This window comes from Microtus pennsylvanicus, chromosome 2 (genome assembly GCF_037038515.1).
Source record: "Microtus pennsylvanicus isolate mMicPen1 chromosome 2, mMicPen1.hap1, whole genome shotgun sequence".
Classification (NCBI taxonomy): domain Eukaryota; kingdom Metazoa; phylum Chordata; class Mammalia; order Rodentia; family Cricetidae; genus Microtus; species Microtus pennsylvanicus.
Window position 1 is genome coordinate 58,725,285 of NC_134580.1, and position 27,475 is coordinate 58,752,759.

At 38.5% G+C, this 27,475-nt stretch overlaps 1 protein-coding gene and 1 long non-coding RNA gene across 3 annotated transcripts in view; one reads left to right on the top strand and one right to left on the bottom strand.

The window, feature by feature from the left end:
- Angpt1 (angiopoietin 1) overlaps positions 1-27,475 on the top strand; it is a 220,642-nt gene that overhangs the window by 187,937 nt on the left and 5,230 nt on the right. For both annotated transcript variants that reach the window (XM_075961063.1, XM_075961064.1), the window contains exon 8: positions 18,449-18,579. In XM_075961063.1, coding sequence (XP_075817178.1) covers positions 18,449-18,579 — 131 coding nt within the window. The remainder of the gene's footprint in view (positions 1-18,448; positions 18,580-27,475) is intronic.
- LOC142843557 (uncharacterized) overlaps positions 1-27,475 on the bottom strand; it is a 106,714-nt gene that overhangs the window by 4,571 nt on the left and 74,668 nt on the right. The window lies entirely within an intron of this gene.

A 27,475-nucleotide genomic window follows, 5' to 3' on the forward strand; every position in this document is an offset into this window, starting at 1 on the left:
GGTTCTGATTATTTTCTCAAAGAGCAGCTCATAGCTTCGGAAAAGTGGGAAATGTGGAGCTATATAAAATTTATTCCAACATTTACTGTGTTACTGTCATGTCCTAAGATCCTGATTAGACACTGGCCTTTCTCAGTCTCTCAGACCTCGTCTTCAGGCTCTGTGACTGACAGCTCCTAGAAGCCTGGTTAGCATTCCCTGAGACCTGGAGACTATTGTAGTGGGTGTCCTTTCATGACCTCGCGATACAGTACTAATCACAGAATGTATCCTCAGTCACATGTGCCTTGATCTCATAACCGGTAAAGAGGAAGTGCAATGGCTTTTGAGTCTCAGTATCCCCCATCTGTCTTGCAAGTATAAAACGGGTGACACATGACTGTGTGTAACTTATAGTGTTCCCAAACAAAGTCTTGTGGTTTTTTCACCCAGTGTGACTGACTATGTCCTCAGAGATAACTATTTCTGATTCTTATTTGTCTTTTTCAGTCAGAGCCATCTTCGCGAGCTAACATCCGAATCTTTTTTTTTAATGGCACAACTCATTTCTTAGCATATGATGTGTACGACTAGAGCTTTGGATATCTAATAATCATTTTTATAACAAATACTGATGATGTCACATAATAAAGGATGAGGAAGAGTTATAAAAAACAGAAGTTTCAGGGTGGGAGCAAGGGTATACTTTATGGCAACTCCAGAAACCAAAGAAGTGACATTTACAAAATGCAATAGGGTGTAAGAAGAAATGTTTCTAGCGAGGTCAATATCTTGAGAGTTTTGCAACAAGAGAAACCACTGTAAAACATCAGGGGTACTCTTATGTAAATGTTTTGACCTGAAACTTGAAACTTTATGAAACTTGGCTAATGTCAGACAGCTTGACAATAGAACTAGCAAGTAATTAGTCTAGTCTTTTTCTAGGCTTCTGAAGAATTTGCCCTGGTTCCTTTCCAAAATGCTGCTCAGTTTGCTATGGTAGTAATGCCGTTGTGGTTGAGGGGCTTGTGTTTGTGTGTGTGTGTGTGTGCATGCATGTGCGGTTGGGTGGTCTTTGGTGAATGAAGTTAGGGTAAGCTTGAAATAGCTTCTGGTGGCGAGTGTTCATTACTCTCGCATATGCATGCGAGATCACTGGCTTCGTGTCAGAGTTCACCCCCACTACCTTTTTAAAATTCTCTATGAACTTTTGATATCTATGATCCCGTTGTCCACATGTCTTTCACACATATGATGCAGAACTACAGTAAAATATTAGGTCTTCCTAGCTGGGAATGGTATATATTATAGAATTTTCTTTCATGAAAGATGTTTGAAACCTTAGAAACCGAATTGCAAAGCTAGGGCTGTGATTTAATTTAATATTTCTGATTTAAAAGGAAAGAAAGTGGAGGCTAAAAAGCACACAATTTTTCTCAGGGATAGAGAGGCATTTTTTACTATTATCTTTTTCATGGTGGTTCCTCTGATAGTATTGCTATAACAAAGTGGGTAACTCTGGCTTTATCTCTTACCATGACCTAACAAAAGCTAGATCTGCCATAATTGCCTCTCACAAAATTGAGTATAGGACTCTTGTTTTCTTCAAATAGGTAATTATGATGCATTAAATCCAAAGCATGCTTTGGTAGGTGGTTAAAGAAGTATGCCATAGAAGATATTACTCATCCCTCCCCAAAGACTTTTAGTTTGAATTTAAAATGTTTCCCATAGGCTCTTTTGTCCCAGGATGAGGGCTCAGGGTTAGAGGGTGGTAGAACTTTTAGGCGGCCTCACTGGATGAAGTAGGTGACTCAGTAATGGGTCACTTCCCACCTCTCTCTGATTCTTGATTGTATATACTATGCGATCAGACATATCAAACAACCGCTGCTGTTCCTCCTCCTTCATGGTAGACTGCAGCACTTCATTTTATGGGTATAGGTATTTTGTCTGCATGTATGTCTGTGCAGCACACACATGGTTGACATCCAGCGAGGCCAGAAAAGGGAATCATATCCACAGGAATTGGGTTTACAGTTGGTTCTTAGCACCATGAAGTTGCTGGGGCTTGAACACAGGTCCTCTGCAAGAGCAGTCAGTGCTCTTAACAACAAAGTCATTCCCCCCAGCCCTTGTAGTACTTCTTAAACGATAGTCCAAAATAAACCCTCATTTCCCTGAGTTGTTTTTATCAGGTGTTTTATTACAACAATGAGAAAAGTAACCTGCATGATGGAAGAAAAGCTAATTCAATGAGGTCTCTCTCCCTATTCATGTTTTGAATTAAATTTGCAGGGTTTTCTTTTTCTTTTCCTTTTATTGATGCTGTTAAGTGAAATAATATTTTTACTTCCCCATTTCCTTTCCTCCCCCAGCCTCTCCCAGTTACTCTTATTTGAACCCCTCTACTCTCATGTTGGTAACCTCTTTTACTTTTAATATACTTTCTACATGCACACATACACACACGTGTATGCAATACACACAAATATATATATATATATATGTATATATATACATATATATATATATATATATATAGAGAGAGAGAGAGAGAGAGAGAGAGAAAGAGACAGAGAGTCTGTTGAGTCTGTTTTTGTTGCTTCTATGTATAAGGTCTCAAAACTGATTCTGCACTGAATAAGCAATAAGGGGGCTCATTCCTAAAAAAAAGGCTAATTCTCTTCCCCACAATGATTAATTGCACACAATTCTTAGATGTTTTATTCTGAAAATGCTTCTTAGCAATAGTCACAGACCTTATTTTAAAAATAAAAATTCGTCCTTATGTTCTTGACATATACTGATTAAAAGTACGTGTTGTAATTGGGTAGATTAGCTTAGAGTTGTGCACATTACACTTACATTTCCCTTTTATCCTCCCAGGAAACTTCAAATGACTTTTCTCAGATTAAAATAAAATCCACACAACCCAAGAGAACATGAATCAGAAAAAATAATAATGTCGAAGTGTCATGATAAACATATCATGTGGAATGACACACAATGAATGTGAAATTATTAAACACCTCCCCTGGGGGTGGTATTATCCTTGCCCTCATCATCTAACACCCAGGCTATTGTATAGCTTTCCTGCGTCCAGCCTTGCTGATCTCAAATATTTCTTTCCCTCTATAGCTAGAATGGGTTTCCAATAGATGATTGGGTTTGGTATTTATCCTTTTTCATAGATTTGAACAATATGTTAATATCCACAATAAAATATACCAGTAAGACTTCCATGCTTTTTATCACTACTAACAAAATCCAGCTGATGCCGCCAGCCTTCTTCAACCCAATGTCTTCCTTGTGGTGATGCTGCTGCAGTAACTGTTGATGGATTTTTCTTAGACTTTCGTGCCTTGTTTGGGCTGTACCCATATCATGCATATGCAAACATACTTTATTACATGGATTTGTTTTCTACCATTCAGATTCTTTCTTAACCAATATCTTCCGGATATCTTCAGGAAACCTTCCCTGGCAAATGCTGGAGTGTGTTAGCCCATTGTTCCCTTGAGATCTGGGTCTCTTTTCCTACCTCCTGGGATTGTTGGTCAAAGAATGCTTACAGCTCATGCTCCCTCTCCAAGTATTGTAGTGGCCAACAAAGCCATATCACTCAAGGTAAATCCTCCTTTCAGTAGAAAAATTACGATCAACTACTCATACATGAGGTGTGTAAAAACACTCCTGTCCCCATTCAAGGACAAGGTGTACAATCTCCTTACAGTTCCTTGGTTTTAGAACTACCTCTCTGGCCACGATGTCCTGATCCCTTCACAATGTCATAAAAACTAGGAGCAGTCCTCTCTAAAGCACCTACACTGGTTTTCCAGGGAAACATGTTATCCGCATTCTCAAACCAGCTTGGATTCTTCTATTGACTTGTGACTGGCTTCCCAGCATCTACATTCTATTGTGTCATTAATAAGTATTCATTAACTAATTCTAGCCAGCGTTCTTTTTATCTATATGACACTCTTATTTTTGTTCTCTGTGTGTGGGGGAACAATTTCCATAAAAATCCAAGTTCTGACTGTTAACAAAATTAGCAAGTGTTGATAAATCCTGTAAGCTCTTGTGTACTGTCTATGGGTCAGATGTTTTGTTTTCACATCAGAAAACCAGGGCATGGCACTTTGCACAAAGTCACATGAACTAATAGGACTGTAAGGAAGAACTTGAAGTTTGGTCTTATAACTATGCACTGTGTGTACAGCTATTCCACAATAAAGGACCATGCATTAGCTAGTCTTCTAAACTGACGAAAATAAAACCCCTAAGTCTACGACAGCACGTTTCTTCTAATCTTTTCTTCCATGCACATTGCCTCTTCTCTTTTATTCTCAAATTTCTTTCCCTTTCCTTTTATCCTTTCTTCTTTCTTTTCTTCTCTTCCATTCTTTCTGTGCTTTGAGTTTTGTGTCTCACTCTGCGAGCTAGACTAACCTTGGAACTTACTCTGTAGCCCACAATGGCCTTGAACTAATGCATCTGCCCTGATCTCCTAAAACCTGGACCACAGGTGAGAACCCTCATCCTGCTGTGGTTCTCAACTTTCCAGCCCAATAAATTAAAGTGTTTGTGAAGCTTTTTGAAGCTTAAAAATTATTTTCTAGCTTGGTACTTTTTTTACAAAGATTTGCTTTAACAGTATGAATTTTTGTTTGCATGTATATATGCACACTATGTGAGTGTCTGGTGCCTGCAGAGGTCATAAGAATGTAACAGACACTCTATAGCTGGAGTTATGTATGGTTGTGAACCACATGTGGATGCTGGGAACCAAACCTAGCTTATCTACAAAAGCAGCAAGAGCTCTTACCCATGAAGCATCACTCCAGCTGTCGCTCTACTTCTATGCCTACATTTCTATTTTATGGGTGTTGAATTACTTGATAAACAATTGGATTTTATGTCTCTAATAAATAGTGAAGAGTTTCTGTCAGTTTAGGGATTAAAGTGACCTTTAACTTCTCAGAAAAGTTTGCTATTTCAAAACACGGTTAAAAAACAAATATACAATCATCAGCACAACAATAAATTCTACTTTCAAAATAACAGATTAATTGTGGAGTTGAAAAGATGCTGTGCTCGGTGGAGTGCAAAGAAAACAATGCTGTAATGAGAATCAGAGCTGTGCAGGCTCTAGAGAAATCTGGGTTCATTGTCTATAAAACCAACAGGAATATACTAGCCATGGTTATGCAGAAAAACAGAGTTGTGTTGCTTGCTATGGTAATTACATTGAAATCAATGCATACCATGTGGCATGGTGGACAAGCCAGGACAATGTGTTTTGGCTATGTTTACCTCCTCTCCCACAACTCTACTGAGATCCACTTCCCTTCCCTACCCAACCAACATTTTCTTTAAAAAAAAGTCCTGTGAGATTAACATGTGCTGCCCAAATATTCTTGAATGCATCGTCTTCTGCTGGAGAATAGTGTACTCATCAGGGAATTCCCTCTTCCTCTCTTTGCAACTAACAACTGTCAAAAGCCCCATATAAATAGAAGTGGGATTTTGTACCCCATTTCCCTGTCCATGACTGAGTTTGATTCACCTTTGGCTTTCACAAGTTTTTTACGTGGTGTCCCAACCATTGTGAGTTCATATGAACAGCTGTTCTGCTGTGTCCAGATGTTTCCGTGTAGTCAACCACTGTGTCTGGGTTTTTACATTCTTTCCACCCCTCTTGCACAATGATCCTTGACACTTGATGAGCGGTGATGGTGGTGGTGGTGGGGGGATGGTGGGGGGGTAGTAGTGGGGGTGGTGATGGTGGTAGTAGGGTGGTGGTGGTGGATGGGTGGTGTTAGTGAGGTGGTGGTGGTTGTATTCCTTTAAATCTCTACAGTTTGCTTTTTTATGCACCTTGGTCAGTGTGGGTCACTGTATTAATCACCATTAAATGATGATTGAGAGATTCATTGATTTATGGATATGTAAATGAGCAACTAGGAGTCTATTGAGTATTATGTCCATTTATCTTCATAATAGGCTTCTTCCTAGTGTCTACGGCATGTCTGGATATATTCAAAGCCTGGTAATAATCCATGGATGGGTTTCATCTCATGGAACAGGACTTGAATCCAGTCAGAAAGTGGTTGGTTACTTCCATTATGTGCATGATACTATTACAAGATGGACATGGCTTGCCAGGACAGTCTGGCTATAATTACTACTCTTGTCTTCCAGTAGCTTGTATAGCTCCTTCCAGTACTGTGAAAACTAACTAGTAAGGATGACGTTTTCAAGTTTCTACCAGTAGCATTTTGCCATATACTATGTCTCATGTATATGGACAAACACTTGATTTGTACTTATAAAACCAAGATATGTGGAAAAGAAGGGAACCAAATAAGTAGATATAGGTATAATTTAGCTGTCTCTTAGGCAGATCACTGATTATATTTATATCTGAATTATCTTATCTTTATGTGAGAATATACTCTCATCAGAAATATTGAATAAACTTATGTTGTACCTGGTAAATAAGTTTAGTCATACAAGTGTGAGACTTTTTAAATTCAACTTATTTTGATGTGAGGAGTTGAGAGTCGTATCAGTGGTTAAGAGCACTGAATGTCTCCTAGAGAACCCAGGTTTGACTTCCAGCATCCACACTGCAGCATAACTATCTGAAGATCCATTTCCAGATGATCTGAGAAACTCTTCTGGACTCTGTGGACACAAGGCACATACTTGGTGCATAGACGTGCATAATTTTTAAATATTATAATAATATAATCTGTCTTGACATCTATTCAATTATCTTAATAGCTTCCTTTGTGGTTTACCATTTATTTATTCATTATATGGATTCAGAATCTAAAGCAGAGCCACTCATTGCATTGGCCATAACTCTCTGAATACTTCATAACTAGGAAATATTCAAAATTGATGTAATTAGTAAAATATTAATAGTATTTATAGAAAAGTGATATTATTAAAGATATCATGATTTTTTTTCCAGGACATTTATTTATTGATTATTGTTCCCGATTAGATTTAACTATATCTTTAAGGCAAATAATTTGAACATTTCACATTCTTTGACACTGAAACCTATTAAAGGTTCATCTATTCCATGATTGGTTGGGCTAAGTTAAACGATTTATAAAAATATCAAAGTTTATAAAATTTATTAAACTAATAATTTTTAAATGAGTTTAGCTTTGATTTTTCCTCTTGCTAGCGTTTTGAATGTGCGTAATGCATCATTGAACATTATTGTTTTATGTTTTTATAAGTAAAAAGTATGATTTACTATTTTAAAACAAATTTAATTGTGATACTACTTTCAGAACAGAACAACTGAATAAAGATTTTCTAACTTTGATGTAAAAACACATCATTTTAAACTATATATGTTGTAGGATTATTTTCTATCAGATCTTGGGAAAGTTATAAAGATCTGAACTTAATTTTTGTTTTAGAGTTCTTGTTTAGGCATAATTAGTAAATCTTATAGCATTACAGATAGTAAAATGAGCCACTCTGCACATAGTAGAAAACTTGAATTACTTAAATCTGAGAATAGTTTATATCACTTTATATTGCTCCTTTAATCATTATATGGCTATGCCTCCTGTAATTCATGTCGGTGGATATTTACTTTTGTTATTTCCATGTTTGTGGGCTTTGAGTGATACTTAGATCAGAACTGGGTGACTAATGTCTATCATAAACTTTGCCTGGAAAGACTCTATATTACCAGATGAGTAAAATCTGAGAATATTGAGAAAATTTTGGGAAAGGAATTGAAATGATTTGGCCACTAAACACACTTTTTTTTGCGCAAGTTTATTTTTGATTGGGACCTGTTTTGGGAAGCGGTTTGTTGTAGTGCATTAAATATTGCGCTGGGAACGCAGGCACGTGAACTCCAGACTTGGATCTGTAGTTACTTTTCTGAATGACCTTGGACATGTTGCTTCACTTTTGCAAAGCTCAGATCCTCGGGAGTAAAATGAGGAGGTAAAGCTGAAGTTCATTCCAAATCTACAAAACAAATTCATATGAACTGAAAAGAAGTCTCTTGAGCTTCCCATGTGAATCCAAATCATGCATTTTTGGAGGTATTGGAAAACTTGTCCCCCCCCCCCCTTTTGTGAAATGTTTCTCATTTCTCTGATCTTTGGGACTATGTGGCCCCATGGTCCTGGCTGGAACCAGTAGCAGATGTTTTGAAATAGTAAGAAAGTTATTTCTGCAGAACTCCACTGCTCTCTTAAATATCCGGCAGAGGTTTCCAAACTGAACTTTCAAGTAGTTTTATTTGAATTTACAAAGCATCTCTGTACCTTTTACCTCTCTCTTAAAACAGAGTCCCACTATATATTCCAGACTGGCCTTGAACTTGTGAACCTCCTTATCTCAGTCTCTTTTGTGTTATGATTGTAGGAATGTGGCACCATACCTGAGTAATAATAGTTTCTCCCATTTAATAGAAGTCATCACTCTGTTTAATCTGTTGCTTTTGTTGTGATTATTTCCCAAAACCAAGAGATAAGAATGAATGGATAAATTAATGAATGGAATTTGTATTATAAACTTCATGCGTGAGATGAAATGTTTCTGAGGTACAACCATTTTGGAGGATAGGAGAAGATATGGCTATGAAAGAACCACACAAGCAATAAAATGCCACAAACACCAACAAAAATAGCATGGCATGAGTATTTGGGCAGTTGGGAAGGCTCACCAGGAGTAGCTTAAATGAACCTAAGCTATGGGAAAAGAGTTGGCAATAGAGGTACTAGCAGAATAGAGGTTGGCAATAGAGTTATGTTGAAGGTGGCAGAATGGGGTCTCGTTTAACAGTGAACACACAGCAGTTGCTGGTTCGCAGAGTCCGGTGCCGCTACGAATTTCTGCATTAGCTGTTTGCTGCAAAGAGATTTGCTGTTCAAGACTTGGAGCAGCACTAGTTTATAGAAATAAAGACAAATCATTAGTAAGGATTTTGGTAGCATATCATCTTAGCAAAACATGGGTTTTAAGCCCAGTCCTGTGCCTAGGACTTCTTTGCCACGGGTCTTTGACTAGGTTCGCAGTACTAGGCATGAGTTGCTTTCAACAGAGCAGGCCGCAGATCCAGTCTGAAATTAGTTATTTCTTTTTAAATGAAATGTAGACTTTCTTCCCCAGGAAGTCACTAAAATTTCACATGCGTATATTTGTGATTTAGCTCAACACTCAAGTGCCTGGCTAAAAAACTGATTTAGATTATAGTTGGGTACTAGAGATAAGAGAGTCATTCTGCTGAGATTGCAGATGGATGAAACATGCTGGAGCAAGCTGAGGAAGACTGGGAAAGGCTTCCTTGAGGAAATCCCCCATGCCTCCTGAAATGTGAGGATGTGTGTGTGTGTGTGTGTGTGTGTGTGATAGGCAAATTTGAAAGATGGTGGCAGTGGAGGAGGGAGCTTGGGATTCCGGTAAGAACAAAGTATGTAGACAAAAAAATGAGGTAGGAAAGAGCATGCCTCATTTAGAGACAGCCACTATCTCCAAAGTGGGGGTTCACTCTGCCACAGATAACAGAAGACCATAATCCATGCTGAAGACCTGGGAATTATACTAATTGTAAAGAGAAGTAAACATAGGGATGGTTTTGGTCTGCAGAAGAATCTGCGTATACACACTGGGTTCTTAATTGCAGACCTTGTTGTAACATTCCATCAAGCACAAAAAGAGAAGGAATTCTCCCCCTGCAGCAAACCTCACACAATGTCTCTCAATGATTTTTAGCATCTTAATCACTCCACTATGTCCTCAGTCTAGAAGATGCTGGGAAGGAATTTTCTCACTGTTCTCTAAGTGGAAATAACTATGAGACTATATCTGCTTCCCTTGGACTTTTGTACTGCAAAACACCAATTGAGATATCAGATTTTAACATGTTCCAAGTTATTTTCCAGTCAAAGAAAAAGAATCCTTAAGTTCTTTGAGATGGCAATGGACCTGAGGTTTTAGGCACCAAAAGAGGGATTTTGTCAATCACATAAACCCTCACAAAAACTGAATGTCAGGATTTTATGCCACATCATTCATCTTGATGATCCAATTTTGTGATGTATTACTAGAAAAGGAAAGATGCACTAGAAGAAATGTTTTGGTTCCTTTGTTTTTTTGAATTGTAACAAAATTTTAATTGTATTTTTCTAAACTTTGTAAAATAAGATTTTATTTTTTTAGACTCCCAAAGATCCCTTTCCCCTTTTCTCTTCTCTGTCTCTCTGTTTCTCTCTCTTCTATGTCTCTCTGTCTCCAGTGTGTGTGTGTGTGTGTGTGTGTGTGTGTGCGCGCGCATGTGTGCCAAAGTATGGTACAACCTCATCACTACACAAAGAAAATCAAAGATAATAATATTTGATGTCAGTATTTTCTTTGAAATAATATATGACCATCAGCTTTGAAACCAGGCAAGCCTCTGAGTGTCCCTAAGAAACACCAAGAATTGACTTTTGCTGGGATATTCAATAGAAATTGCTTGTCTCCATATTTTTAGTATCAAAACCTCAAAAAGAAGTTCTGAATAGTTGATTAATTAATTTGGTTGGAGTCTTAAGTGATAGTAGAGAGACTCAAAGCATATCATCCAAACCTAATAGATAGAGAAGTAATACATGATGTATGCATGGATACTGAAAGTAAATACCAAAAGGACCAGTAGTAAATGAGACCAGAGTTCCAATGCTTATCATCACTGGGGCTGAGAATTTGGGGATTCTGGAAGCCCTAACAGTGCAGAGCCCTGGAACTTCAATTTACGGAGCTTGTCTGCCCTCCTATCCCCACAATAGCGCACTTTCTACCACAGGTGTGCAAAGATAAATAACATGCTTAACTCAAGACATCTGAGTCGTGCAAAAGAAAGCACCTTCTTAGTATAGTGTAATTTTTCAACAAGATTTATAGTGACTATTTTTTCAGGAAGTAGGCATGAGAATTAAAGGACAGGTTAGCTAGAGGACCTTTCTAGGGTTTCCAGAGTCCTTCATGAGTATAGAAAGAAAATAAGTAAAAGTGCTCTAGACTCAAGAAACAAAGCGCTCCCTAAGACAGCAAAAGAAACCTAAGAGTTTTTAAAGGGCTGGAACTCTGATTAAGGAATAGATGTTTGAATGAATCTTCTTCAGCTCCTGTGTATGAAAACGCTGACCTTAAATGAGGTCATCTGCCCCAACATCCACTCTTCAGTTGCTTGTTCTTTGAGCCTAGTATTCCGTTGACTCTTTCGAACAATGTAAAACTGTGCGGACCTGGGAAAATTGATCCTTTCTGTCTGTGACTTCTCCACCTTACTGCCTTCAGGGTTGTGTTAGTGGGCCAGGTTTCTTTCTCACTATATTTACAAATTTGATTCCAGACACTTGCCTATCAAGGCATATTTGTTTAATTTCAATTCAGTCATTCACCTAACTCACATTTCCAGAGGTAGTGTGAGACACAGTCTCTTTGGAAGCTGTTGACTTGTTTACTTCTTTACTTATTCCCTGACTATAGGAGAGAAGAAGGAAATAATGCCTTCATTGGTGACTTCACTGGCAGGGTTTTTCTTTCAATTTGTACTTATTTTTTACTGCACTACTTATATGTGCCTGATCCTTATTTCTCTCTGGTTTCTATAATTGATCTCATAACTTAACTCTTAACTAATCAAAGTACTGAATATCAGCTGTTTTCATCTTCCTACTCACACACTCTTTTCTTCCCAATCTTCCTTTCAGTTTTTGCTTCTCCTTACAGATTTGTGTTTGTGGATGTTCATCATCATCAGACCACTATCTCTCCCGGACATTTATTTACTGACAAGTTCATGGGTTTTCTTATCATTTTCTCACAAATGCAGAGATAGGCTTTTGGGAACAAGTAAGTGCTCATGTTGCCTTTGGAGACTTTGGTAAAACACCATTTCTTCAACACACAAGAAAGTGCTGCAGAAGGCTTATGGAGCCTTCTCCAGCACAGGGGACTATCCCAAGATTCAACACCAACAAATTAAACTTCTGTTCTTTAACAAACAGTATGAAGCTGTTGAAACAGATTCAAAAATTCAATGCCTGGATTCCAATGGGAATTACTCAATTGAATGGGCACTTGTATGTGATATTGGTCCTTTCATAAAACTTGATGCTTTCATCTCCCATTTGGGCTTAAGTAGTCATTTTAGTGGGGTGTTCTATGAGTTATTTTCTTAAGTCTTTCTTTATTGGAAGCCATAGAAAAAAATTTATACTCATTAAAGCAATACCCAAATACAATGTGAACAGATCCTGAATATTGGCTAAAGGTCAAATCATGAAAAAATAATGCCCTTGGGCCTTAAATTCTAAAAGATAATTATTTTATTAGAGTTAGGGTGTTACAGCATATAGACCATCTCTTGAGATGACTAAAATTTAAGCTCCAAACAATTTGAAACCTTAGTTCATACTGATTCAATAAATAGTTATTGAAAGTTTATTATGTGTGTGGGTTATAAGAGTTCATAAAGAGCTAAAAATTTCCAGTCTTGTCAAGCAAATGAGGTACATATATAACGAATCATATTACATTAGGAAAGGTAAGTAATTCTTCAATGTTTTGATAGTTTAACAAAAAGAGGGTGTGTGGACTGTCTCAGTGAGAAAAGTGTTTGTGTGTGTGGGTGAGGACCCGAGTTCAGATCCACATCACCCATGTGGAGATACTTCAGTAAATCTCTGATTGTGTATGATCATAGGCTGTGTAATTGGATGAGTTTTGAGTAATTTCAGATAAATAAATTAATTGAGATGTCATTATAGAAAAAATTACAAATATCATTTAACTAGAACTAATCTAACAATATTAACAAAATCTAATCTATGACTCAAAGTCACCTGTGTGCTATGATGAACATATATTCCTATTTTATAGAAATGTAAAACATTTTAGTTTAAATGCAGATAAGAAATGGGAATATACTAAGATTTCTGATACCACTAACTAAAGGATGCCTGCAACACACTCAATTAACTGAAGGAATTTATTCGTTCACCTCTTTCCTTGATGCTAGATGGCCTTAAAACACAGTTATGCTCAAATTTCACAAAACTTGTAGGAAACCTCCCCACCCCCTACCTTCTAAAAATAATCTCTATCAAACTTTTGCAATGAATTTTTTCATTCATACAACTTTGTTCTTCAATATCAATCATTTGTAGAACTCCCCAAGACATCCTCATCACATCAGACAGAGAAATGCCTGTGGATAGAAGGACAAGTATCTAGAATATTATTAGGGATTTTGCTGTTTAATAAAATAGTGGCTTTAGGTTTTTCCCCAAGATCCATGACCTTACTGGCCCTGGGTCATTAGTTGGTTAGGTTTCCAGTATCAGGCATGATTTCACTCTTGCTCTGCAGGTCTTAAGTCCAGTCAGAGAACTTCTGGTTACGAAAAGGTACTGAACCACTTTTGTACCCTTAAAGTTACCGCACCAAGTTGTGGTCATTGCCGTGGTTCATAGGCACCATAGCCGGGTAGTACTTCTGGCTCCCTCCTTTGGCATCTTACGTGGCATCTTCTGGCACCATGAAAGCCAGTCCTCAGGCAGGAGGCTTTTACATCAGTGCTAGCTCAGGTGTCTCTAGGTCCTGTGTCTGAAACACATGCTGTCTTCAGCAACTGGAACTTGTCTTCCATTTCTGGGCATGAACTGCTTTAGGAGTCACTTGGACTACCCTGACAAATACAAAAGGGCTTCTCATAACTGGTGTTGGGATGTTTGTTAGACACTCTTTAGGCCTTGGAGGATGCACTGTGAGCCCAGATGGGAAATTTCCCTTTAAATTATATATGATATTTGCACTCCAAACTTATGTGTATTATAAGTATTTTAGGGAAATAATTGATAATATGGTTTCTTTTGACTTTTTTCTGACATCCTTACTATTATTTTGCCCTTCTCTCTTCTATATTTATCTTCTTCCTTTCTTTCTAATTAGATCCCCTGTTTTTCTTTCTTAACCACTTCCCCTTAAGATCACATGTGCCCTGTCATTGTCTTCTGCTGCTCTTCCACCCTTTATCCCTATGTTTGTCTCTTTTTATCTGCTGGTTTCTGGAATCTCTCCAGGTTATTTACTCACATCTGAAGATTTGGAGCTAGGAAGCTCAGATGAGAGATGATGTGGTTTGTCTTTCTGGGTCTGGGTTCCCTCATTCAATATGATCTTTCCTAATTCTACCCACTTACCCACAAAGTTCATCATTTCGTTTTTTTTTTCTTTTTTGCTATGGAATAGTATTTCATAGCTTATTTATGTATGCAATGTTGTCATTATCTATTAGTCAGTTGAAAGACCTGTATGTTGCTTTTATTTCTGATCTATTGTGAATAGAACACCAGTGAATATGGCTAAGTCATTATCTGTGGGAGATGTTGATTCCTTTGGACATTTACACAAGAGTGGTATAGCTTGGTCATATGGCAGATTTTTTCATTTATTTAATTAAGTTTAATAAGTATTCTCCATACTGATATCCAGAGTGGCTCCCCCAATTTGAATTCCAATAAACAGTGAATGAGATTTTTTTCTTTTTGTTTTTGGATTTGATCTTGGTTTTGGTCTTGGGTGTTTTGTTTTGTTTTATTTTTATTTTTGGGTTTGTTTCTTTTTTTGCCATTTCTTTTTTAGTATTTGTTTTCAGCTCTTTTGTTGATCTTTGCCATTCTGACTGTGGTAAATGAAATCACAAAGTTGTTTTAGAATTGCATTTTCTTAACAAACCAGGATCCTCATAGTAAAATATAAAATAATAGAAATTAATTAAGATGGAAGAGCTAGCTAGAATTATGACTGAGACATCAGCCAAACAAGGTTGTAATTAATATAGTTTCTGTGTGATTATTCAGGTCTGGGCAGCCAGGAAATGAACGAGGAGTCTCTGTTTATAATGTCTTTCTTTCCAAAAGTCTAAACTAAGGCAAACACTGTTTTATTTCAATGTAAATCATCAGTTAAAATGTTGTCTTTATTTTCAGCAAAAGATGGACCTGTATCTTTCAATGGCGATGCTGTGGCCTGTTCTAAGAGCCTTCCTTACTGATGACACCCTGCCCTTTCATTAGGGGTGCAGATAAATTGAGGAAGATGTTAAACCAGTAATGGACCTTGGCCACAGTATCAGTGACATGACTCTATTGTGAAACTCTGTCTGATGGAATCACTACTAACAGGCTCTGAAGAAATACTGGTGTGGGGTGGTGGAAGTGATGTCATCCACATATTTTTCAAGTAACTGTAAGAATGACAAATCACTTTCCCAGGCTGGCAGGAGAGAGACTTTGAAACAAAAATAAAAATATGCTCAGCTTGTGAGTACCTAAGACCTTAAGGCCGATATCTCAGACCACATCTATCACTTCAGATTCAAGGGCAACCTCCAATTTGTCATACATACCACTCACTTTCCTTTGAACAATGAAAAAGACTCTTGGCATCCTAAAAACAAGCTGCAAAAGTGGAAGAAATGGAAGTCTTTTTAGTAGATGTTTGTGAGTGTTTATGTGTGTGAGTATGGGCATGAATATGTGGAGATCAGAAGGCAACCTTGGGAGTTAGTCCCCACCTTCCAACATGTTTGAGACAATATCTTTTCATTCATTTCTGTCTATAACAGTAAGCCTACCTACATGAGAGCTGCTAGTGTGTCTCTCTGTGTGTCTTCCCACCTCACTGAAGCAATTCTCAGAGCAACACCATCATGCTCTGTCCTGTGTGCATTTGGGGTCCCATCTCATTGAAGCAGTTCTCAATACTAATAAATCATTTACTAACAAAAAACAGAAGAAATAACAAGAAATATGATATAGCATTTGTACACATAATAAGTTGAACATGGTTTTGTATTTGGAAGACTGAGACAAAAAAAAAAAAAAGAACTGGAAAGATTCAAAGGAAATGACCCTGACAAGGGCACCAATCTTCCATCAGAGGCAGGATAGGTCGCAAACAAAGGGCCCACCCTGCTTGCTGCAGGCAGGCTATGGGGACAAAGGAGCTACCGCCCTCCCCTTTTCCCTACGCTTCGAGTTCCCAGAGGAAGGATAGGGACAGTAGATGCTACAGATGTCATCTTCAACTTCAGCATATATCTATTCTTGCGTGCACATCGAGAGCCATAAAGGCTCTCTCAAACATTACAACTGTGATACATTCAGACCTTAGCTTCTAGGAGCTGCTGGAGAAGAATATGGGATATCTGGGAAATGGTAATAAAATAGAGCACCAAATTCAGGCTTAAGGAAATATGTAATGTACAATGTCATTTCAATTTTCATTCATACATGATGAGAAATGACTTTCAAAGATGCAAATTGGACAATGGTGTTTCATTCTAAAGAAAGAAACAAAGAGCTGGAGAGTTGACTCAATAGTTAAGAGCATTAGCTGTTAATGCAGAAGGCCTGGGCTTGATTCCCAGCACCCAAATGTTGGTTCAGAACTGTGAGTAACTCCATTTATAGGGGATCTACGGCTCGCCTCTCATCTCCTCGGGTACCAGACACCAATGCAGGACCACAGACATGCAGGCAAGCAAAACACGCTCATAAGATAAATACAAATCTTTAAAGGAGAGAAGGGAAACAAGAAAGAGAGAGGGATATTGCTGACTACTCGCTGTTAGAAATTCTTATAAAAGGATGTATTTAGACATTAGAAATACACTTAAATAGAAAATACCTCATATTGGGAAAGGAGAAACAAGGAAAAAGACTAAACCTTCATAATATCATGAATAGGGATTGGGTTTCTTTTTTCCTACATTAGCATGTGGGACATTTATCCTGCCTCTCGGAGTCTGAAAACAGAAACTGTGACCATTCAGTGTTAGAAGAGCAGGATTAGGAAACTCTGTATGCTTCTCCGAACTGAAAATTCTGTTAGCCACTGACACCAGCCAGACTAAATGAGATTTAACTGTATATTTGAAAATCTGGATTAAAATCAACAAACAAAAGCAAAAGAACAAAGAAACTCTCCAAATATGATACAGTACTTATTATTATTCCCTAAAACAAAAATTAGTAAACATCACTAAATACTGAGAAAATATTACATCATACATATCCCTACATGCAAACACAAGTCACATGTATTTATATAATCTTCAAATTTTATTTGACCTCTATTACTACTGTTTAGTATCTTGCCAGAGCTGGTGTAGATCCTAGGAGACTCTTCTACATGCAAATATTAACCCCCATTGATCACGTGTGGGTACTATTCACGGAAGTGGGGGCAGAGACACTTTGGATTTTGCTAAATGATGTTGGTGAGAATCTACATTGCTAGAGAGGAAGGGAGACAACCGCAAGTACCAAACTGGCTATTCTTATCACTGTAGCATGGATGCTCAGAGCCCCAAGGAAGTAACTGAAGAACCTGGGCAGGCACTCATGGCCCCAGAAGTGAAAAAGGCGAGAAGAAAGATAACCACCAGATAGAAAGCTGCACCAGACGCCTTCCGTGATTTCCCATGGTTCCCATGTGTAATCCGTAGATGGTCTACAAATATTTAGTTGTCAGAGATGATCTTGAAAATTCAATTTTTGGAGGCGTGTTGGCCAGGCCTGTATTCAAAGCATCTGAGGGTTTGCTGTACAGACATCAGGAGAAAGACCTTGATCTAACTTATTGAAAAATGCATGTAAGAAATGGTTCTAGAGAGTAATTTGGAGGTCTTTACATAGTGTCAGTTTTAAGATTAGGCAGCTACTGAGGTTTTGAACACAGTTTTTGTTAAGCCACTAGAAATAAATAGCTCATGTACAGAAGTGTGGCATGTGACCTAAGTCGAAAGGCCTAACTAAGGAGCCGTGGGAAGAGAGACACACAGTGTGTGCTCAACAAACATTTGTTTTGAAGATACTGTTACATGTTGGGGTCACCTTTATCTTTCCTATGAGCTGTACCGAACAAGCGTCTGCCACTGAGGCTCAGTCGCAGTGGTTGCTTTCACATTAAAAATGTTTATCATGTTGTCTGTATGAGGTGTTAATAAAATAGTGTGCTGCATTGATGTTCTAAGGGGGATTTCGATTTGAAACAACTGTAAGAATAAATTTTATTTCTTTTTGTAGGTCCCGCATTATCAGAGAAACACATGGGTTTTTGTATGCATAGCAAAATAAACCCCAAGCTCGGGTCACAGAGAGATTTACCAACTCATAATTTAGAGCCTGTGTCCCCCCTCCCCAAACACACACCATAATCTCCATCCCTCTCTCCCTCTTCTCTCCCTCTCTAACTCTCTCTATCTCTTGTCTTCTTTTATCTTTTGACTTTTGGTTCAGAAAGTAATTTGTTGGAAGGGCTGAGCTCAAAGAAAGGAGGAAGGAGAGGTTAAACAGCTAACACATTGCCATCTAGGTTACGTTGTTCGGCAAAGCGGCTGATCTTTCGCTCTGTTTAACTGCAGGTTATATTTAAAGGGTCACACGGGGACAGCAGGCAAACAGAGCAGCCTGATCCTCCACGGCGCTGATTTCAGCACGAAGGATGCCGACAATGACAACTGTATGTGCAAATGCGCCCTCATGCTCACGGGAGGTAAGTCCCAGCGGCCTTGCTCTGAGCTGCCTTTTGTTGGTTTGAAGTGTGGGGTTTCTTATGACTGAGAAAGGGGTTTGAACTACTGGTCAGGAAACTGAAGAGCAAGTCCCTAGAGATCACTGAGCTCTGCACAGGGATTTATCTGTTATCCTGCAAGCCATTGCTGGGATACCTAAAAGCTTGTCTCCCCCTTTATCTGTGATGGCAATGGCCTAAGCATCATTCTGAGTGAATTCTGATTGCTTGAAGGACCAGGTACTCTGCCTTTAAACTAATCTAGGTTGCTCTTAGTGGTATATAGAATATTCCTTCTTTCCAAATACTTTATAATTATCGCAGTCAATCTTGGTGATAAATTTTCACATAGAATCAGTAAAAAAAATGGAGAGATGTGCTTAAAACAAAGTTATACATTCAGACCAGCTTTACCAGGGTTTTGAAAAAGATTTTAGCTGCTAGGCAAACACCATCAAACAGCACTGTATCACTATATAAGAAAGTCAATGGTTTTTTTTTTTTGTACCATTCCAAGTCTTTTTAAGCATTTTGAGTGTTTCAAAGAGAAACTCTAATTTGCTTCTAAAATAACTGCAACTTTTATCACACTTAATAATCACTTTTTTACCCAAAAAAGAGCAGAGGTTTTTTCTTATTCGCAGAGGCTCTGGTAGGCAAAGTGGCTCCTCCTAGATCCAGATATGTTCTTTTTTCTTATATTTTCTGTTTCTCTTCCATTATTGCAAGTTGAACTGATTTCTTCTCTAAAGGGATTCTATGAACTTCACAGGTTAAAATGCCTTTGTATTTACATAATTATTGATTTAAAGAAAACCATGAACTTTTAAAATGCTGTAAACATACAAACATCCTCCAGAAGTTATTACAGTGATTGGCAGAAGTGTAGGAAATACTAACCTAAAACCCAGGGCTATAGATCATGAGTAGTGCGGGTTTTCTCAGAAAAGAGGTTAGCTCTATACTAGATGGTGAAGGCTTTATAGAAATGGCTCTTTTTTCTCAGAATTGTAATTCTCTTTTTTAATATAAGAGTAGGCATTTCTACCATCAACCATTTTGACATCCTTTTTGTGTTACTCTAGAAAATCTTTTCCGTGTTAGCAGAGACATTGTTTTTCCTCTACTGTGATGCACAGGGAACCTAGTGGAAAATACAGGGTGTGGTGGATAAATGCACATTTTTTTAAATCCATGAAATGCTCTGCTCTCAAGTTTTAAACCCAGTAAAATGAATTTTAAGTTGGCATTTCTGTCACACCTTATCAGAACACAGAAAACCATGAAAAGTTTTAGAGTAAGTTTTCCTTGAGAAGGCCCTTTTGCCTTGCTATCATTATCAAATAATAGCCTTAAAACCCACGTCACCTTGGCTGGGTGGTGGTGGCTCAGGCCTTTAATCCCAGCAATCAGGAGGTAGAGTCAGTGCATCTCTGTGAGTTCGAGGCCAGCCTGGTCTACAAGAGCTAGTTCTAGGACAGGCTCCACAGCTACAAAGAAACCTTATCTAAAAAAAAAAATATTTCACCTACAGTGACATCATTTCAACTTAGGGTCAGTCTAGTACCAAGGACAACATGACATGGATCTGCTTCTATCCACATTCACATCATACTTCAGTTCTGAATGTGTCACTTGACATCATAATTCGACCTCATTAAGCATATTAAGGTTATCTATAATGTAACACCGAGATCTATACCTAAGATACTCACATTTATGCCTGTGATTTCCAGTTCTCAGCTGCCAGAATGATTTTTAGTGATTATTTATTCATTATTATCAGCTACATATCTCAGAACTATTTTAAAGTCATAGCCACAGACTGTGTCTCGCATCAGCCCCTTGTTTCCATAACCAACATTATCGGCAGCTTCATACAAAGACTTGAATGTTCCAGCCAATGTTTCAGTGTTGAAATATTCTCTGTTTGCATTTTGAAAGATATATTTTTGCAGTAAATAAATACAGTCCTTGAACTGTATGGTTAACAGTGAGTTCCTTCAACTGTGTTCTTAGAAGAGCACCCTCTGTGTTCATATTCCTGTCAGGATTACTCCAACAAGGTGCGAAGAAGGGAATTCACTTCTTGGTTGTTGAGAAGCTACCACTACTCAGGGTTATGCTGTTACTTCTGCCTCACATGACATAACTCTGTCGGAAACTTTCATCCATGATTTATCTTGGATTTGCTTCTCACTCACTATTCAACACGTGCGTTGGGAAGAGAAAAATCTCCACTCATTGCTTGGGCTAGAAGAGTCTAAGTAAATGTGTTTTTGTCATAAACACCAATACCCTATCAAATATCCTTTTGAGAGAAGCCAGATCTTGTAAAGCCATTCACACTGAAAAGTTAAGCCATGGAATTTAGGGAGCTGAGAGCTGGAAATCATAGGCATGAATGTCAACAGCCGTCCAAGTCACTGGAGCATGGCCTGGAACGTATGTGCTACGGAGCTGCTGCTCACCGCTGTGTCTGTTCCTCATCACATATCCCTGAGAAATCAGACCGCTCGGTTGTCTGATGAGTTTTCCTTTCCTTTGTGTTGTATATCGTGCTTGAGCTCACTCCTGCTTGATTTTGAATCTTTTAAGCAACAAGAGTCTTCACAGTTTGAAAGTAAGAATTCGTGGGGTTTGTCCTCTGCTCAAGAGTTGCAAGGCTGAAGTAAGATTCAATGCTCGCCAGCTGTCCTGAAGCATTTTATTTAAGAACATGGAAGGGTTTGAGTCAAAGACTGTGGTGTCCTTGTCACCTTCATCTGTTAAATGCTGGAAACCAGAAGATGTACTTAACTGAAAGCTGACAGTATTGTAGAGAGATGCAAAATTGAGCATTGTGAGCATTTTCCTTCTTTCCCAATATCCTTAGTTCTTCCAACCAACTTATCATATATTTTTTAAATATGGGTTAAGTGAACTGCTACTAGAAAAATGAATTGAGCAAATTAGAGTTCATCTCAGTAAAAAATAAATAAAGAGAGGTTATCAGAAAAATTATCTACAAGAAATGAGGTAAGCTTGCACATAACAGCTTTATTTACAAAACACAAAATATGGCAGAATTGTAAGGAGCAAGGAAGAAACTTCGAGACTGAGCATCCAGGATTCAGTCACTGGAGTGACATGCTGGAAGGGCAGTGTTTTCCCCATCAAAGACACTTGCAAGAAATGAAGAAAAGGCTTTTATTTTAAAGAATTTAGTTATGATCCTTCCTGGAGTGTGGGTATGGTAAAAACAGTATCAGCCTTTCTTTTGGTTCTGTGTTTCTATCCTTCCATGTTGTCATTGTAGTGTTAATAAGGAAAAACAAATGCAACACATAGGTGAAAATTTGTATGCCCAACATTGTCCGCTCAACATGGGAGCACACCATGGGCTGAGACAATACCGTACATTGGCATGTGCAGAAGCAGACAGCACAACATTTTATAGCATCTCACAAGTATGCAAACTTATTCCCATGTTACCAGGAAACCAGTAATTCTTCCACCCCGCTTAAATACTGAATGATTTTATGTTTTATTACAAATTTTTATTGTAACAGTGCATATATTTCAATATTAGACACAGAGTTTTCTATAGAAATGACTTCTCAAGTAAGAAGTAAATAGAATGATTTATCCACAGGGATTTATATATATTTTTGTCGTGTGATTTTATCTGTGCTCAGTTTTGCTATCGACTCCTCCCTGTATAAAGGACAGAACTGTGAAGCTCTGTCTGGAGTAAATGGAAGGCACTGATGAAGAGGAGGAACTTCTCCGTGCACTCTTAAACACAAAGAGAGCAATCCATCAGTTTCATTAAAACTGGTCAGTTATAACTACTTCTTAACATTAAGACAGAGCCAATGCAACGCCACTCTATGTATGCTTTTGTTTGTCTGTATTTATTGTGCGTAAAGTAGTTGTGCAAAAAAATTATTCTGAGTCAAAAACTATGAAGATAAAGAACTCCTACTATTAGACTGTCATTTTTAAAGTAAATTTGTCTTCACCTGGAGTATAGTCCCTGGTACTAAATCAAGAATCTTCCAAATAAACAGTTCTAAAAGTCAGTGTAAGGCTCAATTACTAAGCTTTAGTTCTACAATCTAAGTATCAAATAATTATATAAACAGTTTTGTCTGAAAGTTCATAATAAAATACAATTATTAGAAGTTGCTAACAACAGAAACCAAGCAGCATGGTTTTATTTTACTTCCCTTTCCTTTTTTAAGTTTTACTCCAATATGATTTCCATATTTAGTATATTATAAAAATTCTGTAAAACTGTGACCTAACCTTCATCAGAAAGAATCCATTGCGGTAGAAACTCTGTCCTCTTTTCCCACGCATAAACCATGTCAGCTGACAGGCATGGCTTTCTAAAGCTAACAAGGGATATTTTTCTGTTCCAGCCTAAAAGAGTGGATAAAGCCATACACATAAATTTTTTAGTCTGTTCTAGGACTTACTAGATGCTAGCAGCAGGGCTGATAGATACTTCAGCTTTTGTTCTATTCCTGACGAAGACAAACAAAAAACACTAGCTGCTTCTTCAAGTGCTGCATGACGTGGAAGGGACAGAACCCTTGGGAAAATGTAGTCAAGCTGGCATTTTTTGGTAATTCAGGAAGGGCCCGGCAAAGCTCTACAAGATGAGAGGCCATCTTCACATTGTATGTTTAAATGTTACTAGAAGATCCACGTGGATAATCCGGGGCCAAGTGAACAAAATCTACCTTGAATTCCTCTTATTTCAACTCACTTTTTAAATAGTATGAACTGTACCTGACCAGACCACAGAAGGCATGTTCCCCTCATTCTAACTGCGTGCTACTTCCCACAGTATCTCCAGATCCTATTAGGGTGTGGCACATGACATGAGCTCAGGGAGCATCGGTTTCAATGACTATGTTATCTGAAACTGTGAGAGGACACGCAAATTCACAGATGAGCCTCAAATGATCCGTGAATAGGCATAAAATAATAGTGTGCTTGATCCTATTGCATAAAGTTATATGTAGAGCATGTGATTACATAGAAGTGTTTGCATAGACAAGCAGGAATAAAAAGATAAGTAATCAAGAATTGGTACCACCTCTAAGAATCACAAAATCCAGGAAGAATGACCTCCAGAACTGTTAAAGTTTTATTTTTAGGTTTCTGACTTCCAAATAAGTTGGTCTTCCCAAACTCAATGCTTAGAATCATATTTCTATTTTTACAGTACACAATATTGTTGTTTCAAAATTAACAAAGAGAATTATTCATAAGTTTGGAGGAAATAATTAGAATTATAATCTGTTAGCCTTTTGCACATATCATAATTATACCGATGGCAAAATGTTTCAGCCACAGTTTAGTAGCTGACTACGTGTGAGAAACTACCAAATATAGCTTGATATGCATTGCACTCCACAATGTAGCCAACACTTACCCAGCTTTGATTGTTTCACAGACTTCTTGCATTAGCTTAAATGATCTGTATTTCGTAACTCATTCGTGGCTTACCAAAGCCTTTCAATTGGGGAAAATATGGACCCAACTCATTCCTTTCACCAGATATGAGATACAGAAAAGTTAGATCATTTGCCGTTTGCCTGTGTTCACAGAACTAGTGTCAAAAGTCTGAGCTGTGCACATGTACTTAACCCCAAGGTCATCACCCTGTTGCTTCCACTGCCTCTGTTGGGAGTAAAGGCATTCAAAGGGAATGAAGGGGTTGTAGTTAAATGTTGGAAGGCTATTTCCACAAGCATTTCCTCACTCAACATGCTTAAAGGTGAACTGAAGTCCATAGAAGGGGAAAGACAATAAGAGTACACATACAAGATTTAAATAAATTCACTATTGCTGGCCAGAGCAAACACCGTTTCATCTTTGAAACAAAGAGAGAAAGAAAGAAACAACACACACACACACACACACACACACACACACACTTGGCCTGAGGGGATAGAGTAAGAGACAAGAGAAGGAAGAGAAAAAGCTTGTTGCCTCACATACACAAGAGTCACACAACTGTCCCTTGACGCTGGCTGTGCAGAGGTGAAGAGATTGACACCTGAAGGCAGCCAGTGACTTCTATGTTATGATCTTGGTACTAGCAATGGTACCGAGTGCTTGAATCCCAGTCTCACCCCATCCTCACTGATGAAGAGGAAAGTCGTGCTTCCTGCGAAGACGCTCCTGCATACAGATGATTAGATTATGCACAGTAACGTGAGTGGAAGAAATCCACAGATATATCTTTCCACTTCGCTGTATGTTTTACCTTAAAAAGGATGTGCTGAGAGACGTTTTGTTTAGGATCAGAGGACTGTGAGAGTTAGGTTTCCTGACTTTCAAATAAATATGAACTTCCTGAGTAGAAAGTTTAAAATCCAATTCCTATGTTCTGGGCAGAGTTTCATTTATTAGTGATAAAATGTGAGTTTTCTGCTTCAAAGATAAAAGGCTCAAATAATTTTAAAAGTCCTGGGAAGCCTGAGATAGTTATTGCAAAACTAACTTTTAATGAGTTAAGTGTAAATGAATTAGAAACATGCGTCTCAGATTTCTTATTAAAATATACATGAGGTTACAGGTTATAATGAAAAATACTTGGCAAAGCCTACATGAGGAGCTGCCAGCCTTCAAACATTTGAGACACTCTATCAGTTCCCGCAATGACAAATGGAAGCTGCTTTCTTCTGCCCTCTGCTTGCCTCACTGGGGTCTGTTGAGCCTGAAATGTCTTTCCCGGTGTGCCGCTCAGCGTATGTTACTGTGTGTGCTGCTCGTACCTGCTAGTGCATGTAGACATGGATGTACAAGTGTGTGTTGGAGGGAGGATGAGTGGGAATGGGGGTGTAGGCCAGAGGTCGATGTCGATGTCTTTTGCTGATCACGTCCCCCCTCCCCTTTTGAGAGAGTCTCCCACTGAACCTGAAAGCCATGATTAGGCTAGATAGGCTAGCTTGCCAGTGAGCTTCAGGGATCTGGCTGTCTCCACTCCACTGGTGTTGCGATTAAGTACTGCTTTCTATGTGGGTTCAGGGCGTCTGAAATCACGTCCTTTTGGTTTCTATTGGGCACTTTACTGGCTGAGCCATCTCCTCATTCTCCCAGTACACTTTATAATGCATTTCCTAATTGTTACTCCAAGAAATGCACAGGACAAAGAACAGAATTAATGATTTCTTACCAGTCCTAATTGTTACAGTGCAGGCGTCTCACGTCTTATGGATGCAAACGCTGCTCTGTCCCAGCAGGCCTTCCTGCAGAACTTCATACTAGCAAACAGTGCATTACACACCAGCTGCTAATTTCAGCAAGCTAACCTGTAGCTGCTAGTGGTTTGTCTACCTTTCATTTACTGCGCTTTACACTATTGGGATATATACAAGTAAAAGTCTGGCTATGCTGAGAAAATGTTTGCAAAAGAGATAAAAAGGGAAAAGGAAACTACTAGAAATGTTTGACGAAAAGAAATGCCGCTGTTGCTCAGGTTATTTTAATGCACCTATCAAAATCTTGCTCAACAGAAGCATCAGCTTCCTCTACATAGAAGTTCAGAATATTTTATATAGAAGCAGTAATTTTCATGAGAAATATTTACGTTCTGCTTTCTGTCATGTTAACTTGTCTTCTTAGTGGTCATCAATTGTAGCACCCGCCTGAGCCCTTTGCACTACCATACAGTTCTTGAGCCGGGCAAGAGGCTGGTGATTGAAACACACAAAGACTCACAGACAGAGACACGGGTCATCCTTGAAACAGGAATGCTCCAAGAATGCTCCCTTTATTGTGTCCAGGGACGGCTTATATAGGGATCCTTAACTGATAGCCACGCCCCAGCCAAACCCACCAGAAACCACTCTCCTGACATCAGGAGCTCCTGAGTGTCTCGTGCTCAGAGCAGCTGCAACCTGTCTCAGAGCAGAGGGAAACAAGTTGTTTACAAGAAATTCAGGATCTGGGGGTTCACAGTTCCCAACAATCAATTGCTCTCTAATTGATCCTTCTACCTGTGGCCCACTGATCCTTAAAGCTAACAATACTTCAAATTTATATCCCGTATTGCATGAAGACTATCAATAAACAATCAATATCACAGTGAACTGTACTCATTCGAATGCCAGTTCATATTTTTCTCATAGACTTACTTGAAAAAAATAAGACAAAACCTTGGCACCTATAACTTTCTCTTCATTCCTGCACCATAGGGCACAGTGGAGCATCTGGCTCTTTTCTCCACTCTAACCCCACCACTGTGTGTCTAAGTGGTACTAAGCACCTAGATAGAAATGTGCAGGCTGCCAGACTCAGTGGATCATCTTCAGTGCTGCAATATAGTCCATGCATTATGAATGCCACCTTAGAAGAGTTCTTTAAACTCTTTGAACATTGATGTCTTTGGTATGGATTTTGTCATACTCTGTAAGGCTGTTTGGAGAACAAAACAAAAGACTAAGTATCTTCACACAGTCAGTGGCACACGTTAGCTAGCAGTAAATATGAAATACTATTGCTGCTGCTTAGGATCCCGCCGTTGTTAACTGATGAGGTCCGTGTCAATCAAGGTTTTCTCTCTATCAGCTCGCCGCTCTCTTGGTTCCCCACGATTCACAGAAAGTTTCCCACCCATAGAAACTCACTCTGTGTGCTTACCTCTACTTGTTTCCCCGAACTCCTCCCCACTGGCACTCAGCAGTCCCAGCTGCTGGCAGACCACTCCTGTCTTCTCAGACACACACTCTGTAGAATGACTTTCCGGCCAGGAAGTCATGTTCCTCAACCCAGGGTAAGTGGTAAATGAATAATTTTTTGAAGCTTCTTAACCACTTAGAGTCTCTAGCTTCTTTATATGCAAACCATTCCCATTCCACAAAGTTTTAATAGCTAT